The sequence below is a fragment of the Alligator mississippiensis genome, chromosome 7, assembly GCF_030867095.1.
Source record: "Alligator mississippiensis isolate rAllMis1 chromosome 7, rAllMis1, whole genome shotgun sequence".
Taxonomy (NCBI): Eukaryota; Metazoa; Chordata; order Crocodylia; family Alligatoridae; genus Alligator; species Alligator mississippiensis.
Window position 1 is genome coordinate 7,744,601 of NC_081830.1, and position 18,516 is coordinate 7,763,116.

The window sequence follows — 18,516 nt, forward strand, 5'->3', positions numbered from 1 at the left end:
CCCTGGTGGCAATGTGCAGGGTGTCTGTGTGTGGGGTGTGGGTGGGGTGCCTCCCAGTCTGTGTGTGTCTGCTTTGGTGTTGTGAGTGTGCCACAGTTGTGTGCCCCTACTCCATTGTGTGTCTCTCCGTTGCATAGCATGTGCATGTTTCTTCTATATTGCGTGTCACAGTTGCGTGGTATGTACTCCAGTTGTATGTCCCAGTTGTGTGTCCCTGCTGCATTGTCTGTAGCACTTGGTGGGATGTGTGGTGTGTGCCCCAGCTGTGCCATGTGTGTTTGTGTCCCAGTTGCGTGTCCCTGAGTTATTGCATGCCCTAACTGTGCGGTGTGCACCCCAGTTGTGTGTCTGTTGCATGTGGCACGTTCCAGCCCGGTGGTGTGTGTCCCACTTGCATCCCTGTGGTGTGTGTCTACTGCATGTCTGTGTCCCTGCTGTATCGCGTGTCCCACCCGGCGGGCTGTGTCCCAGAGGTGTCCCCGGAGGGGCGGGGCCTCCGCAAGCCCCGCCTCCGGACGGGCCCTTATCTGCGGCGGGGCCGGGGCCAGCGCAGCGCGGCGGTAGCGGGCAGCGGCATCGGGCGTGGGTACGTGTGTGTGTGTGTGTGTGTGTGAGAGTGACACCTGGGTTGCGGGCGGGTGGTCGGATGCTTGGGTTCTGGCGGATAGGGGGATGTTGGACACCTGGGGTGTGCTTGTGTGTGTGTGTGTGTGCGTGCGTGTGTATCCCGGACCCCTGCGGTCCCGGCGCGTGTGCCCGGCCCTGTCCCTCCCGCGGGCGGCCGCTGCGGCAGCGCGTGTGCGGGTCCGGAGCTGCAGCTTGCGGGTCCCGCGTGGGGTGCGCGCGTGTGTGTGCGAGGAGTGCGTAGCGGGCGCTCTTGGGCGTTGGTCCCTTTTGCGTTGTGTTGCGTTGTGTACTAGGCACTCATGGAGTCGCGTGTGTCCGTGTTGTGTCCGTGTGTGTTGCGTGATGTAGCAGGCGCTCCTGGGGGGTGTATCTGTGTGTCCCCGCTGGGTTGTGTTGGGTCCGGCCACTCGTGTGTGTGTGTGTGTGTGTGTGTGTGTAGCAGGTGCTCTTCGGGTGAGTATGTCTGACCCTGTTGTGTTGTGTACCTGACACTGTGTGTGGGTGTGGATGGGTGCGTGTCCATGTGGTTGTCTAGTGGGTGCTTATTGTGGGGCACGGGGTGCATGCCTGTATAGCAGGTGCTCTTGGGGGTGCATAAGTCCCTGCTGCGCTGTGTTGGGTTGTGTCATGCCCTGGCACTCCTGGGGGGGTGCACACGTGTGGTTGTGTTGCAGACACTCACACATGTGTGCATGCATGTTGTTGGGGTGTTTGTTGTGTTGTATACTAGGCACTCGTGTGTGTGCGGTTGTGTAGCAGGCAGTCTTAGGTGTGTGTGCATCTCTGTTGCATCCTGTTGTGTAGCAGGCACTGGTGCATTCATGTGTGTCCCAGCTGTATTGTGATAGTAGGTGGTCTTGGGGGGGGGTGTCCATGTTGGGTTGCATTGTGTTGTGACTTGGCGTTCCTTTATGTCTGTCTGTCTGCCTGGTTGTGTAGCAGGCACTTTTGGGGACAGAGAGTGCATGGCCATGCTGTGTTGTGTACCAGGCACTGTGCGTGTGTGGGTGTGTGTGTACGGTTGCAGTCATGTGGTGAGTGCTCTTGGGTGTGCATGTGTGTCCATGTTCTATTCTGCCCTGGCACTTCTAGGTGTGCAGATGCGATTGTGTAGCAGGTGCTTTTGAAGGGGGGTACGTGTGTGCATCTCCCCATTACATTTTGTGCCTGCCTTCTTGAACATGTGTGTCCCTTCAGAGTTGTGTAGCTAGCACTATTAAGAGTTGTGTGTCCATCTGGTATTGTGCACATGGCACTTGCAGACTCATGTGTGACCCAACTGTGTTGTGTTGTTGTATAACATACAGTTTCAGAGGTGAGTATGTGTGGCTGTATTGTCATTTACTCAGCATGTATGTGTGGTGATGTAGTGAGCGCTTTTGGTGTGTGTGTCCTCTGTTGAATTGTGTTGCAGACAGATCCTGGGGGTTGTGCATGTGTGTCCCTGTTGCACTGTGTTGTGTGTCTGGTATTCTTGGACTTGTGTGTCCTTTCGGTGTTGCGTTGTTATGTAGCAGGGGCTCTGAGCTGTGTTGTAAAGCAGGTGCTCTTGGAGGGGGGTTGTGTGTCTCCTTGCTGTGGTGTGTGTATGGCACTGTTGTGTTAACCTTAGGTTGCATTGGGATTATGTTGTATTTTCCTGAGCTTTCTCCTTTCCACCCCCCAGCCCTGCTGATGCCCCTCACTCCCAACCCGCACACCCCTGCCCCCCAGCCCTGCAGTGCCCCTCACTCTGGACTTGCAGCCACCTGTGCTGGGCTCCCCTGTCCCTGGTGCTGACGCTGACCTAAGGCCTTTTCCCAGCTCTGAGCCAAGAAACAGCAAGGCCAGAAATTCAGGAAGAAGCTGACGCGGCAGGAAGGTCTCCTGGGTGGATCTGCCCAGCTGGTGCCCCTCACTCCCGACCTGCAGCCTCCCTGCCTCTCCCCCTCCCCCAGGGTCCCTCACTCGGGATCCACAGCCCCCTTCCCCCCAGCCCTACTTGTGCTCGTCATTCCTAACCATCCGTCTATCCCCATAGCCCCTATTTCTCCATCTTCACCCTACATCTCTTCCCTTTCCCCCTCTAACTGCCTCATATGTTCCCTCTCTCCCTCCCCCCATGCCCTCCAGGCACCATGACAGATCCCATCCAGTCCCAGCCAGTGGCACTGGGCGCCTCCCGGGTCGAGCTCCGTGTGTCCTGCCAGAACCTGCTGGACCCAGACGCCGAGGCCAAGCCAGATGCCTTTGTGGTGCTGAAGATGCTCACTGAGGGGCAGTGGGTTGAGGTAGGGGGGAGCACAGGGTCCCCACAGTACCCACATTCCCCTCCCCTTCCCTGGGAACCCCCTTGGCCTCCCACCCCCACAGGGAGCATGGGGGGGGGGTGCGGTTACCTCAGCCTCTCCCATCTGCCCCCACTGGAACTGGGGATCCCAGGACTTGCCCCTGTGGCCAACACCCACCTGTGCCCCCATCTCCTTTCCCTTTGCAGGTGGAGCGCACAGAGGTGCTGGCCTCCAGTCTGGACCCCATCTTTGCTCATGTCTTCTCCTTGGACTACTTCTTTGAGGAGATGCAGGCCCTGCTCTTTGAGGTCATCAATGAGGCTGAGTCCCAAGACAGTGGCCCCTTGGGGGTGGCTGAGTGCACCCTTGGCCAGGTGAGGGTTGGAGGGTCAGGCTAGGGCCCAGCAGGTGAGGAGTAGGAGGCTGCTTGCATTGGGTCAGGTTGGGTTGAGTTGTGTTCAGTTCTGTTGCAGTGGGTGGGGTTGGGTTGCACTGAGTTGGGTTGGGTTGGGTTGGATTCTATTGCGTTGGGTTGGGATGGGTTGTGTTGTGTTGTCACAATGCATTGTGTTGGGTTCCACTATACTGTGTTGTGTTGATTTGTGTTGCATTATATTACATTAGGTTGTGTTGGATTGTGTTGCATTGTGTTGGTTCCATTGTGTTGTGCTAGGTTGTATTGGATTGGGTTCCACTGCAATGGGTTGTGTTGCATTTGTGTGGTGGTGTCTCACACTAGGTTGCACTGAGTACCATTGCACGGGATAAGGTTGGGTTGTTTTCCATTGGGTTGGGTTGCACTGCATTGGGCTTCACTGGGTTGGGTTGTGTTGTGCTGGGCTTCATTGGGTTGTGTTGCTTTTTGTGGGGTTGTGTTTCATTGTGCTGTGCTCCATTGCATTGGGTTGGGTTGCATTGGTTTCCCTTGGATTGGGGTTGCGTTGTTGCATGGGGTTGTGGTGTGTTGCACTCCATTGCATTGTGGTGGGTTATGTCAGCTCTTGAGGATCCCAGTCCCATGCCTCCCCCTCTGTTTGTTTGTCTCCTCACTCCCCTTCCCCTCCCCTGTGGGCCTGCACCCATCTGTCCATGTCCCCCCCACTGCCACCCACAGATAGTCTCCCAGAGGAACGTCACCCTGCCGCTGCTGCTGGACACGGGCGAGGCCGCTGGGAAAGCCTCCATTGTGGTACAGAAACGGGGCCAGGGTGCCTGGGTTGTAGTCCTGCTCGGGGAGGGGGGCCTGGACACCTGGGTTCTATCCCATCCCTGGGAGAGTTGTGGACCGTGGTGGGTCACAACTGAAGACCAGGACACTTGGTTTCTATTCTGGCCCTGGGGGCCTGGATGCCTGGATTCTATCCCAGCTCTGGAAAGGGTCTGGAGAGTCTCGATACCTGGGTTCTCCCCCAGGGCTGGGAAGGAAGTGGGGTCTGGTGGGCCTGGACATGTGGGCTCTGGAAACAGAGCGGGGCCTGGCCAGTTGGAGCAGGGAGGGCTGGGAGCCCAGACGCCTGGGTTCTATCCTGCCTCTGGGATGGGGTTGCAATGGACAGCTTTGGCGTCCTCCTCCCTTCGGTCTGTCCATCCTCGTCCCCCCGCAGATCGAGGTCGAAGAGGTCTCCAGCACCAATGAGCTTGTGCGGCTGGAATTCCGGGCTCTGAAGCTGGACAACAAGGTAAGGGAGATAACCCAGGTGTCTGGGCTCCCAACCCCCTTCCCCTTCCCCTTCCAGAACAGAGCTGGGACCCCTGGAGCAGCGAGAGAACCCAGACTCCCATGTCTTCCCCCCCACCACCACCACCCAGAGCAGGGCAAGAACATGGGTGTTCGGGTTCCCAGCACCCCCTGCTCTAGCTGTCTCCCCTCCCAGAACAGAGCTGAAGCCCCCTGGAGAGGGGAGAGAACCCAGGCATCTGGGCCTCATGTCTCTCTTCCCCCTAGGACCTCTTCAGCAAATCAGACCCTTTCCTGGAGATCTACAAGGTGAACAGCAATGAATCGGAGGAGCTAGTGAAGAGGACAGAGGTGGGGACCATGGTGGGGGGGACCTGGGGGCACTTGTGGGACACTGGAGGGCAGTGGGGTGACCCCTGTGCCCCCCCAGGTGGTTTATAACAACCTGAACCCCAGCTGGGAGCCCTTCCGCGTGTCCCTCCACTCCCTGTGTGGCTGCGACCCCGACAGGACCATTAAGGTGAGAGCCCGGACACCTGGGTTCACTCCTCGGAGCTGAGAAGGGGGTGGGGACTGGGAGCCTGGACACCTGGGTACACTCCTCTGGTCTGGGGGGAATGGCAGGGAGCGTGGGTCCTGTCCTCAGGCCTTGGGGGAGAGGGGAGGGAAGGGGAGGGGATAGGAGGTTGAGTCAGCTATGGGCCTGGATGCCTGGGATAAATCCGCAGATCTTGGAGGGCAGTGGGGGCTGGGAGACCGGACACCTGGGTTGACTTCTCTGATCTGGGAGGGAGTGGGGGCTGGGGAGATTACAGCTGGGAGCCCAGTCACCTGGGTTCTGTCCTCAGACTTTGGAGGGCAGTGGGGACCTGGAGCTTGGACACCTGGGTCCTATGCTCCAATCTGGGAGGGCGGTCGGGACTGGACAGGGTTAGAGCAGGGAGCCCGGACTCCTGGGTTCTATCCAGCTCCAGGAGGGGTCTGGCGGGCTGCATCGGGGGGGCTGACTCCTGGGTTCTCACTTTTCCCCCTCCTCCTTTGCTCCAGTGCATGGTGTATGACCACAACTCCAGTGGGAAGCACGACTACATTGGGGAGTTCACCACCAGCTTCCGGGAGATGCAGGAGGTGGCCGACGGCAATGAGGTAGCAGGGTGCACAGATGACTGGGTCCTCTCCTGGCTCCTCACCCCCACTGAGGTCAACCCCTGGCTCCCTCTGTGCCCTGCAGGTGCAGTGGGAATGCATCAACCCCAAGTACCGGGACAAGAAGAAGAACTACAAGAACTCCGGCCTCGTGGTGCTGGCCCAGTGCAAGGTGACTTAGGCACATATAGGGGCTCCCAAACCACTGAGCTACTCTCCTCACCCACCACTTCTCCTGCTTGGGGTGGGGGTTGTGTGGGCCCATCATGGAGCTGGCAGACCAGGCAGGTCAGATGCCTGGCATCATCTCCTTTGAGGTGCCTGACCCCCCTGGGCCCAGATGCATCAGCCAGTTGGATGCTTCCGGCCGGTAGCCTGACAATGATTCTTGGCCTATTTATTGTGGCTTGTATTCACATGCATAATTAATGAGCGAGCGCCTGGCCTTTCCCTTCCTGCCTTCCCCAAAGCAGGGAAGTGTTCATGAATTTGCATGTTCATGACCCCCCACAAATGGTCCTAACCACTCTGTCAAGCAGGTGCCTGGTTACCATATTTACTTACATATTCACATGTCTTTCCCCAAATCGTCCCTCCATTTGCCATTTAACCAGACCCTGAATTACCATATTTACTTGTATATCATAGACCACTCCCATATCAACCCTGCCGCTGCCATTCAACCAGACACCAAATTACCATATTTTCCCATGTACTAATGCACTTCTTCCCCCCAAATTGTCCCTGCTACTGTCCTTTGACCACACACCTAGTTACTGTATCTTTTTGCTCATCCATGCATTTTGCCCCCAAAATCATGTCTATATTCCATCAGGCACCTGGGTACCATATTTTCTTGCATATTCATACATCAGTCCCTCCTTCCCCCAAACTCAGCCCTCTTGCTGCCATTTAACCACACACCTAATTCACATATTTTCTCACATATTCATGCCCCATGTCCCCAAATAATTGGCACCACTGCCATGCAACTGCACACCTAGTTACCATATTTTTTTCATACTGGTGCACCTTTTTCCCAAATCATCACTGCCATTCAACCACACTCCTAACTGACATATTTTGCGTATTGGTGCACTTCTTCCCCAAATCATCCCTGCAGTTGCCATTCAACCACACCAAATCGCTGTATTTTCTTGCATATTCACATGCTGTCCCTCCCAAAATTGTCTCTGCTGCCGCCATTCAGCCACATGCCTAATTACTGTATTTTCCTGCAAATTTACAAAGGGACTGGACACATTCTTGGAAGAAAGGGACATCAGTGGCTATTGAGCATGGGAGTGATGGGCACGGCCTCTAAATCAGGACCTCCTAGACCTTAAATCCTGAGGACTGTGAGTGAGAGAGAAACAGGGGGAAAAAACCTGGGTCAGACCCTGGTCCCTCTCTCTTCAGCACCCAAGATGGACCTATGGGCTGACCCAGTAAATAGCAGTTCTTATATTCACATATCATCCCTGACCCCCTGGATCATCCCACCACTGCCACACAACATGCACCCAATTACCGTATTTTCCCCTGCAAAATGACATTCCCCCCCCCCCCACCCAAATGAGGTGCATATTCAGCAGAAAAGCTGATTTTCTGCCCACATAAAAGCTTTCTGCTTTGATTCACAGCTGTTACATTACTAATCAGGAGGCTGAGGGGGTTGATTGCCTTAATGGCTCTTCATTCTGGAGGCCCTAATGACCATCTCTCCCTGTTAATGGCTTTGATAAACTGCTAATCTTTCTTCAGATGATTTTTTCCCCCTGCCTTGCTGCTCTGATTTCACAACCTAAGAGACTCTTTACAAAGTCATAGATCCACCCATGGGAACCAATCTTCAGCAGCATCAAGGGTTTCAGCTTTAGTTAAGCAGAAAAGGGGGATGGTGGGTCAGCTGAAGATGAGGCTGTGCCTCTGCTTTATATAGCTATAACTCTGGACAAATCTTTATTTCTTCATTTGAACACTGTCTCTACCCAAGGTACTTAGGTGCCCTCCCTCTCATGCCTCATTATCTTCATTCCCTTCATTGATTATGATCCTTCATTACCATTGGGTTAATTGGTACAATTAGTAAGCAATCGGTACAATTAGTGGGGTCCTTCAGGAGCAGCCTCCATTGGGATTTAATGAAGGCTCATGGGGTCATTTCTCATTAAAGGGTGGGGATCCTTAATATTTAATGAGCTGTCATTGGGTCACGTGTTGCTAACAAGTGACATTGCTTGATTGGCCTTCTGGCATTAAGGAGCTGGTGGCAACAGTGGCTTTAATGTGGCTTAATGACCCTAGCTAATGACTAACAAGCACCAGTTGGATCATTTCATGTTAATGGCTGCTGCTCATTAATAATTAACAAACAGTGATTGGGTTGTTCTATTATGAATGAGTCACTTCGCTCAATTTGGCCTTAATGGGCCCAGTGCTTGTGGGATTCATTTTGGCTTGGATTACACTGGCTAATTACTGCCACTGCTACTATGTGAGGAGTGGTATTGGGTTTGTCAGCCCTTGACTATATTCATCATTTAATTATTATTACTGAACGGATTAATTATTCTAGTTAATTAAATCAGTAACACCCATTTCGATAGTTTATCACTAATATGAATTGTATTGGCCATCACTATTGATTTGACCAATAATTAGCAAATGAATATAAATAACTATTGATATTGATACCCGCAGTTATTGGTAAAAACAATTAAAATAATAATTTAGTAACATCTATATAAATAATAGTTATATGTATTGATTTGACTAATTACTATCTATATTCAGTTTTACTAATTATTCTTATTAGTACAAACAATATAAATAGTCATTGGTAATTTATTTATATTGATCTTGCCAATGATGATTTATGTTGATTTTTACTAATCATTCTTCACGTTTTGTTTAATGTTGGCAGCTTTTAGGGGTTTCTGGGGCTTTAGTTCACTGGCTAGGTGCCATTAGCCCTTGGCATTGAATTGACATTGCTCTATGAATATATTTGCATGAATTAATGTAGCTGACAGGGGGCGGGGTGGGGGGGCGGGATGAGCTGGGCAAGCCCCTAGGGAGTGTCTCTGATGTTGAAGGCTCCTTACTGCATCTGCCTCATTACTGCAGCGGGAGAAGGTGCACACCTTCCTGGAGTACATCATGGGTGGCCTCCAAATCTACTTCACGGTGAGCATTTGTGGTGGTGGCGGGGAGTGGATGTCTCTGTCCCCCCATCCTGGGTCTCACACCCCTGCCCCATGGTTGCCCCCATGGCAGGTGGCTATCGACTTCACAGCCTCCAACGGGGACCCACGGAGTGAGCACTCACTGCACTTCATCAACCCGCGGGAGCCCAACGAGTACCTGCAGGCACTGTCGGCCGTGGGCCAGATCTGCCAGGACTATGACAGGTAGCCCTGCATCCTCGCACCCGGACACCTGGGTCCCACCAGCCTCAGCAATCGGGGCTCCTGACCCAACCCGGTTTCCCACAGTCCTTTGCACCAGGACTTCCATCCCACCCAGTTATCCACAATCCTTTGCACTGACGGCCATGTCCCACCCATTTACCCACAGTCCTTTGCAGCAGTGGCACCTGTCCCGCCCAGTTACCTACAGCCCTTTGTGCTGGAGGCCATGTCCTACCCACTCATCCACAGTCCTCCGTGTCAAAGGCCACATCCTACCCATTTACCCATAGTCCTTTGCAGTGTGGGCTTTTGTCCAGCCCACTTACCCACAGTCATTTGCAACAGAGACCCCCATCCCACCCAGTACCCACAGTCCTTTGCAGGAGGCACCCCATCTTGCCCTGTTACCCACAGTCCACAGAGATGCCCCCAAGGGGTTAGAACCAGGCTTTTCCAGACTCCTGGGTCTCCTTCCCAGTGTTTCCCACCCTTCAGTGAGACCCCCAAAAGCTGCAGCCCCTCCTCACTCTGTCTCTTCCAGTGACAAGAAGTTCCCGGCATTCGGTTTTGGGGCACAGATCCCGCCGGACTACGAGGTAAGTTTGTGGGGGGGGGACTTGGGCTGGGGGGCTGGGGGGCCGGGCAGAGGGGTCCCTGCCCCCATCTGACGGGGGGACTCTCCCCTCTCAGGTCTCCCATGATTTTCCCATCAACTTTGACCCTGAGAACCCTGAGTGCGACCGTAAGAGCAGCCGCATTGGTCTCTTCTTAATGGATATTCATGGTTTAATTAATTAGACATGCTCCCAGCCCTTCCCCTCACCCTCTCGAATGCCTCAGACCCCATCTCACTTCCTTGAGCAGAGAGAGAACAAGAGAACCCCGATGCCCGGGCTGTCAGCCCTCCCCGGATCTAATCCGCCAGACCCTGCTCCCATCCTGGAGCGGGGGGAGAACCCAGGTGTCCAGGCCCCATGCCCCAGCCACCCTAGAGGATGCAGCATCCAGTGTCCCCAGTCCCCTGCTGGCACCGGCCACCCCAGGGAGCCCTGGCATCTGGTGTAACTGGCTCCTTGTTCCCCATTACCCCAGGGAACCCAGGTGTCCTGGCTCCTGCCCCAGGGAACCCAGGCATCCTCACTGCCCCAGGACACACTGCCCTGACTCTCCAGGGAACCCAGGCATCCGGTGTTCCCAACCCCATGCTGCTCCTCACCCCAGGGGACCTAGGTGTCCTGGTTCTCACCTTCCCCCCTTCCTGCCCCAGGGGACCCAGGTGTCTGGCCCCCCACTCACCCACCACAGCCACCCTGGAGACCCCAGACATCCTGCCCTCCCCACCCCATCCCCCACTCCCCCCCAGCCCTAACCACCCCAGGGAACCCAGGCGACCGGTGTGCCCGGCAGGGATCGCGGGCGTGATCGAGGCCTACAAGCGCTGCCTACCCCAGATCCAGCTGTATGGCCCCACCAACGTGGCGCCCATCATCAACCGTGTCCTGGCACCTGCTGCTGAAGAGGGGAACGGGCAGCCCACGGTGAGGGTGGGACTGTGGTGGGGGGTGGGGGAAGTAGGTGGAGCCTCAGTTGGGGGAGGGAGGGGAGAGGGCCTTAGGGATAGAGTCTCAGACAGGGAGGGAGGAGGACTGGGGGTAGGAAGAAGGCCTTAGGGGCAGGGTCTTGGGATGGGGGAGAGGAATGGAGAGGGCCCTGAGGGCAGAGCCATAGTTGGAGAATGGGAGATGAGCCTTGGGAAGGGAAGAAGCCCTGTGGGTGGGAGTGCCTGGACCCTCTGAGGGGGTGCTGCCATGACCCTAACCCCGCCCCCTCTCCCCTTCCCCCCCCCCCGGGCAGCGGTACCGGGTGCTGCTGGTGCTGACGGACGGGGCGCTGAGTGACATGCCAGCGGCTCGGGATGCAGTGGTGCGGGCCTCACGCCTGCCCGTCTCCATCATCATCGTGGGTGTTGGCCGTGCCGACTTCAGCGACATGCGTGAGCTGGACGGTGAGCACGGAACCCTGGAGTCCGGGCAGGGCCGCGCCGCTCGCGACATCGTCCAGTTCGTGCCCTTCCGCGATTTTAAGAAGGTTTGGCTCCCCCTCCCCCCTGTGCCCTGGGGCCTGCCCCCCACTCCAGAACCCCGCCCCCTGCCTCGGGCTCAACACCCAACTCAGAGCCCCACCCTCCTGTCTTCAGGCTCTGCCCCCTACCCTGTTGCCCTGCCCCCTGTCTGGTGGGCTTCTGCTCTGGTTTCAAGGCCCTGCCCCCTTCCCTGTGGCCCCGCCCTCAGCCCAGGGTCTCCCCTCCCCACAGATGCCCCCGTCGGCCCTGGCCCGCTGTGTCCTGGCCGCCATCCCACGTCAGGTGGTGGAGTACTACGGCAGCCGTGGCATTGCCCCTGGGCCCCGCCGGCCCCGCCCCCAGTGAAGTGGCTCCACCCCCATCCTGGTAAGTGCAGAAGAGGGGGGATCCTGGGTGAGAGTGAGCAAGGTGGGTCATCAAGCTCTACCGCTGTGCTCATGCTCCGTCCCCTTCTTCCCTTCATCCCCAACCAGGTGCCGCCGCCACCGACCTGCTGAGATCCACACGCCCCACCCCTGCCTGGGGGGAGGGGCCCCCACCCCAGGGACCCCCCGACGCAGGCGAAGGGGGGCAGTGCCCAGCCCCCGACTGCTCCCACAGGGGGGGCGACCCCCTGGGGATCCCTCCACAGCACACCCGCACGCCCCTCCCTGACCTTTGACCCTAACTCCAGCCTCCCTCCCCTGCACTTATATCTGTCCCCAAAGGGGATCTCTCCTGAATCCTGGCTCCTGTCCCCCAGCTCTCCAATAAAGCAGTCCCCACAGTTACAGCTTGGCCCTGCTGTGATGTCTCCTTCATGTGCTCTGGGGGCAGCTGGGAGCAGGGCCAGGGATGGGGGAATGGTAGGGAGTAGAAGGAAGGATAGTTGGGCCTGTGGGGAGGAAGGGAGAGAGGGATGCATGGAGGGGGTTGTGGGGTGTAAGGATGGATGCAGGCTATGGCTTTGGAAGGATGAGCACTTTGAGCATGGAAGGTTGGATGGAGACAAACGGGAAGGAGGGATGTGGCCCTGGGGATGGAGGACTGAAGGAATGGATGGAAGGGCACAGGTTGGCAGGCAGATGGAAATATGTGAGGCTCTGGGGATGGAGACAGGATGGAGGGGGGGATGTGACTGGCCAGGGGCCATGGGTACGGATGGCTGGAGGGAGAAGCTATGGGGCTGGAGGGAGGGGAATGGGGACTATTGGGTGGTGGGTGAAGGTGTGGATGGAGGAAGGGATGTGGCTGGGGGTAGGCTGAGGCTGTAGGGTGGTGGGGATGGATGGAGGGGCGGGGGGCTGGGGTGCAAGCTGGCAGGTGGGCAGACTTGGTGGCAGCTGTGGGGTGCTGGGAAGTAGGTTGACGGGTGGTATTGAGCAGGGGAGCTGGTTGGGGATGGTGCTGTGCCCAGAGGAGAGAGGGTGGGAGCCAGGGATGGAGCGGGGGATAGCTAGAGGCAGGTGGGGGATGGATGTGGGGTTGGAGGAAGCAGACCAGGAGGGTGGGACAGGTGGAGGGGCCTAGAGAACTGGGGGATACAGGGGAGGCTGGAGAGAGCTCGGGCCCAACTAGGAGAGCAGTGGCGGTCTCCTCACCCTCACCGCAGGCTTTGGTCTCCTCCAGGTCCAGGGTCTGCACGTGGGGCCAGGGGCAGCCACGGCCAGGAACGCAGAGCTGCGGAGCCAGCAGCCCTGTCGGTTCCCCCCCACCCAGTGCCAGCTGGCTCAGGCCCCCGGCCCCCTCCCCCGGCCTATTAATTACGCTGACTCGTTCCCTCCAGGGAACTGATGAGAACACAGGAGCCAGGCGCAGCTGGTGCCTGCGGCAGCCTCGGCCAGGCACTGTGCCAGCCCGGCACTCAGGCCCACTGCGGCAGGGCACGCCGCCCATCCATGGGGAGAGGACATGGGGGTGGCTGCTGGGTCGGGGTGGGGGGCACCAGGGGAGCAGGGGTTGCAGGTCGGGAGTGAGGGGCACCCGGGTTGTGGGGCTGTGCCTTCACCGCACCCCCCTGGGTTGCTGGGTCTTGACAGTGCCCCCTCCCAGCACCGGAGCCAGCACGTGCCGGGGGCAGGTCGGGTCACAGCTGGCCTCAGCACTGCCCGGACAGAGAGAGCAGAACCAAGTTGAGGGGCAGGGACCCAAGTGTCTGGGCCCCCAACTCCCACCTGGAGGGGATGAGACCCAGGCATCCGGGCCCTACCCCTGCCCTGCCTGTTACACCCTAGTGGATGACTTTGGTACCGCTACAACACCCATGCCAATGGCAGGACTTGTGCCCCTTTGGGTGTGTCCTGCCAGGCCCCGCCCCTCCCCACCCCTCCCCTGGTCCCACCCTCAAGAACCTGCAGCGGCACATCACTTCCAGTTTTGTTTTATTTTACAAAGTAGATTGGTATAGCCCACCTCGGCCCTGCCCCATCCTTGCCTAGGGGCGGGGCCTGCCCTGCCCCATGGGCAACTTTTCAAGGGCCAGGAGCCCACTTAGAGGGGAGAGAGATGAAGCCGGTTCAGTGGGGCAGGGGGAGGAGGAGACACACACACACACACACCCCTTGAGCCCCCTACAATCAACAGGATATACAACACACACATAAATATATCCTACATCCAGGTGGATACACACGCACCCTGGTTGTCATCACTCATTAGATAAATGGAGAAAGACACACACGCATGCACACATACCCTATAACTGGACACACACTCAAACACCCCCCCCCCAATCCTTCACACTTGTCATTATATTCCTCGACAACACATGCACATAGATGTACCCTACAATGGGAGACACACGCCAGTCACTGCACCCTACCAGTACCTGCCCCACACCGTCACAACTCAACACCCCCCAACACAAACATGCCATAGCACAGACCCTGAAGCACTCACAGCTACACATGCAACTCTGTGCGCGTGTGCACACCCACACCCCTGATCCTTCACACTTCTCATTGCATTACTCGAAGACACACACATATAGCTGTACCCTACAACGGGACACATGTGCGTGCAAACGCACACGCACGCACACTCATGACTCCCCTTGGGCGAGGAGGGGGTATGGAGGCCCGTGGCTGTCTCCCCCTGGTGGCCACGGAGGGCACGTGCCCTGTTGCTGATGCCCCTGGTGACCACGGGGGGGGAGGGGGGGCACCCGAGCGCCCTTGGCTCCCCCCCACCCGTGGGCTCACAGGGTGCAGCCCCCCCCCCACGCCTGGTGCCTGGGTGACATGGCAGAGACCTTGCCTCTGTCTCCCCACGGGGGCCAGGAGGGTGCTGACGCCCGGGGCGCCTGCGTGTCGCCCCCCCCGCCCCCGCCTCGGGGGGCTTAGAGCAGGAAGCGGGGGGGCGAGGGGGCGGAGGCGCCCGCCAGCAGGCGCTCGCAGCGGGCCTTGTAGAGGTCGCGCTCGCGGGCCAGGCGGGCGGCGTCGGCCCGCAGCGCCTCCAGCTCCCGCGCCAGCTGCGCCTTCTCTGCCTCCAGCAGGTGGCGCTGCTGGGCCCGCTTGAAGCGGCAGGACTGGGCGTAGCCGCGGTTCTTCAGTGTCCGGCGCTTCTGCTTCAGCCGCAGCGCCTCGGCTTTGCCCACGCCGCGGAGCTGCCGGTTCAGCTCCCGCACCGACATGGCCACCAGCTGCGCATCCGAGAACCGCTCCCCGGGCGCGCCAGCCTGCGGGGGGCGGCGTTAGGGCACAACGGTGCCCCCCACGGCCGACCCCCAGCCCTCTGCCCCCACAGCCCTGCAGGTGCCCCTCACTCCCGACCCCCAGCCCCTGCGCCACCCAGTCCTGCTGGTGCCCCTCACTCCGGACCCCCAGCCCCTGCGCCACCCAGTCCTGCTGGTGCCCCTCACTCCCGACCCCCAGCCCCTGCCCCACCCAGTCCTGCTGGTGCCCCTCACTCCGGACCCCCAGCCCCCTGCGCCACCCAGTCCTGCTGGTGCCCCTCACTCCGGACCCCCAGCCCCTGCTCCACCCAGTCCTGCTGGTGCCCCTCACTCCCGACCCCCAGCCCCTGCCCCACCCAGTCCTGCTGGTGCTCCTCACTCCTGACCCCCAGCCCCCTGCGCCACCCAGTCCTGCTGGTGCCCCTCACTCCCGACCCCCAGCCCCTGCCCCACCCAGTCCTGCTGGTGCCCCTCACTCCGGACCCCCAGCCCCCTGCGCCACCCAGTCCTGCTGGTGCCCCTCACTCCCGACCCCCAGCCCCTGCCCCACCCAGTCCTGCTGGTGCCCCTCACTCCGGACCCCCAGCCCCCTGCGCCACCCAGTCCTGCTGGTGCCCCTCACTCCTGACCCCCAGCCCCCCTGCTCCCCCGGCCCAGCAACGTGACATAATATAAATGGCTGGAGATTAATATCTAATCCCCCCACCCCCTGCTGCCCTTCACCCCTCCCCCCAGGTCTGGGCTGGAATTAAAGGGATTAATATTATCCCCTCAGCCAGGGAGAGTGTGTGTGTTTGTGTGGGTGTGTGTTAAACACCTAGGGGGTGTGTTTTTGTCCCCCAAACACCTGTGGGGTGGTGATTCTTGGTTGTGTGCATGTCTTGGATGCCAGGTTCCACGCATGTCCCACACACCTGGGTTCTGCCATGTCCTGGGCACCTGTGTTGCATGTGCACATGTGTGTGTGTGTACACATCCCAGATACCTGGGCTCCCTGTGTGCATGCCCTGGACACCTGAGTCCTTGTTGCACGTGTGCGTGTGCACGTGTCCTGGACACTTCCCACCCGTGCACGTGCTGGTGTACCTCTGCCAGACACCTGGATCCCGCACCTGCACTCACCGGGTGCTGTGGGGGGCCCACGTAGGCTGGAGGGTGGGGCAGGGCCCCGGGGCCCCGGTACATGGCCTCCCCAGCCAGCAAGGCCTCCACGGCCTCCTCGGGGCTGAGCCCTGGCCCCTCGCCTGATGCCCCCTGCTGGTGCAGTGCTGCCATCCAGTAGAGCTCTTCCAGCGCTCCCCGGGGGTCGGCCCCCACCTCGGCTCCCCCAGGCTCTGGGTCACTCAGCGTGGGCGAGGGTGGTACTGAACTGCAGGGGGAGGAGCCCAGCGAGGCCCCACCCCCACCTGGCTCCCGTTTCACCTCGAACTTGAGCAGGTCAAAGTCGTTGAGGTACTCGAGCGCCAGGGGGCTGGCAGGCAGCTCGCCCAGGGGCCCTGCCATGCTGCTGGGCCAGAGTCCTGAGAGAGAGAAGGGAGAATTATATGAGCCAGGGCGCTTGGCTGTATGGACTGAGAGGTGCTCTTTGGGATGGAGGGGGGTCTCATATGGACCAGCTGCATGAACCAGAAGTCTATATGGGCCAGGGGGTCTTTGGGATAGAGAGGAGGTCTCGTATGGACCAGGTGTATGGCCCAGGGAGATCTATCTAGACCAGCTGTATGGGCTGGAATTCTTTTGGATGGGGGGCATCTCATATGGATCAGCTTTAGGAATGTACATGGACTGGATGTACAGGCCAGGGGTCTTAAGGGACTGGCTGTATGGACTGGGGCTATTTGGGATGGGGGTGGATGTCTTATATGGACCAACTGTATGGCTCCAAGGTCTATATGGACCAGCTGTATGGAGCAGAGGTCTTTGGGATGGGGGGGGTCTCATATGGACCAGCTGTATGAACTGGAGGGATGGGTCTTTGAGATGGGGATGGGTCTAATATGGACCAGCTTTATGGACCAGGAATCTATATGGCCTGATAGTATGGATAGTTGGGGGTAGGTCTCATATGAATGAGCTGCATACATTGGGGGGGTATATATGGACCAACTACATATATGGACCAGGGGTCTTTGGGATGGAAGTGGGTCTCATATAGATAAGCTATATGGACCAACTGTACAGACCAAGGGTCTAGGGGAGAGGTCTCATATGAACCAGCTGCATGGGCCAGTGGTCTATATAGACTAGAGGTCTTTGGGATGGTGAGGGGCCTCATATGGACCAAATGTACAGACCAGGGGCCATATGAGCCATCTGTATGGATTGGGGCTCCTTGAGATGAGGAGGGATCTCATATGAATTAGAGGCTCTATATATAGACCAGCAGTAGGGACTGGGGTCTCTTGGGTGGCAGGGTGGGGGTTTGCATATGGATCAGGTGTTTGGATCAGGGGTCTTATATGGACCAGCTGTAGGGACTGGGGGGTCTGTAGGGACTGGCTGTATGGACCACGGGGTCTTTGGGGGGAGGGTTTTATATGACTCAGCAATATGGACTGGAGGTCTATATGGACCACATGTATGCACCAGGGGTATTTGGGGAGGTCTTGTATGGATCAACTGTATAGACCAGAGCCCCAAATTGACCAGCATTATCAATACAGCCTATAGGGGCTCTCTCCTGACCAACTGTATGGACCAAGGAATCTATATGAACCTACCATACAGACTGGGCTTCTATATGGACTTGGCATACAGACTGGGGCCCTATGGGACAAAGGATTCATAGGGATCAGATGGATGGATATAGACTATATTGAGTTTATATGGACCAGTTATGTCCAGCTCTATGGGACAGGGCAGATTCATATGGACCAGCTGTAGTGGCTTTATTGGCCAGGAGGTCTATGTGGACTGACCTTACTAACTGGTGGGGGCAGTTCTATAGGACCAGGGATCATATGGACCAACCGTACAGGCATAGATTATATGTGGGCTCTATAGACCAGGCATTTGGACATGGGGGGGGGGGGTTGTATATGGACTGGCCATAGGGATCAGGAGTATTTGTAGCCCATCTGTATTGCCTCAGGGGGAGGGAAGGACCAGAGGGTTCTATATAAACAGCTATATGGACCAGGGGTGGGCTATATGAATCTGCCATATGGTACAGCTTTCTCTACACAGCTGGGCTATACATGTTTCATAGTTGGTAGGGCCTTTGCTATAGAGACTGGTTATGCTGAAATGGGGCCGAAGGGAGGTATATGGGCTGGCTCCTATATGAGGGCCCGGTATATGGACTGGCTATATGGATCAGCTTTCTAGAGAGGCCACTTGCATTCCCTGGTTTGCAGTAGAGCCCATCTGTAGCGTCCTCAGTCCCTATACCCCTCTGGTCCATATGAGACTCCCCCCACACCCCCAAAGAGCCCCACATACTATATGGAGCCGACATCTGGACCTCTTTGCTATAGGGACTGCCCATGAACCCCTACAGATGTCCCCACCCCCCTCCACCCTGTATCTCCCTATAGAGAAGCCCCCCAGAACATGCAGGGACTGTATGGACGGGCTTGAGAGGCTGGTGATACAGGCTGGGCCTGTATAAGGCCCTGGTGAGGATCTGAAATGTTTATAGGTACCAG

At 57.8% G+C, this 18,516-nt stretch overlaps 2 protein-coding genes across 3 annotated transcripts; one reads left to right on the plus strand and one right to left on the minus strand.

Annotated features, from left to right (window-relative positions):
- Positions 1 to 514: 514 nt before the first annotated feature.
- On the plus strand, positions 515 to 11,994 carry CPNE6 (copine 6). Its single transcript, XM_019479149.2, has 17 exons — positions 515 to 586; positions 2,740 to 2,897; positions 3,104 to 3,271; positions 4,012 to 4,086; positions 4,502 to 4,576; positions 4,843 to 4,926; positions 5,006 to 5,095; positions 5,623 to 5,721; positions 5,807 to 5,893; positions 8,851 to 8,910; positions 9,001 to 9,134; positions 9,676 to 9,730; positions 9,825 to 9,876; positions 10,542 to 10,672; positions 10,989 to 11,222; positions 11,449 to 11,583; positions 11,691 to 11,994. Exons 2-16 carry the CDS (start codon positions 2,745 to 2,747, stop codon positions 11,560 to 11,562), a joined length of 1,611 nt encoding a protein of 536 aa, XP_019334694.1. The 5' UTR covers positions 515 to 586; positions 2,740 to 2,744; the 3' UTR covers positions 11,563 to 11,583; positions 11,691 to 11,994.
- A 1,566-nt stretch (positions 11,995 to 13,560) lies between these two features.
- On the minus strand, positions 13,561 to 17,038 carry NRL (neural retina leucine zipper). 2 transcript variants are annotated; one of them, XM_014604506.3, is made up of 2 exons: positions 15,992 to 17,038; positions 13,561 to 14,872 (listed from the first exon to the last, which is right to left on the minus strand). In XM_014604506.3, the coding sequence occupies exons 1-2, from the start codon at positions 16,370 to 16,372 to the stop codon at positions 14,534 to 14,536; spliced, it is 720 nt and encodes a 239-aa protein (XP_014459992.1). In that variant the 5' UTR covers positions 16,373 to 17,038; the 3' UTR covers positions 13,561 to 14,533. The 2 variants fall into 2 exon arrangements, with proteins under 2 accessions (XP_014459992.1, XP_059586442.1); XM_059730459.1 differs by having other exon boundaries at positions 13,561 to 14,854; positions 15,956 to 17,038.
- Positions 17,039 to 18,516: the final 1,478 nt, after the last annotated feature.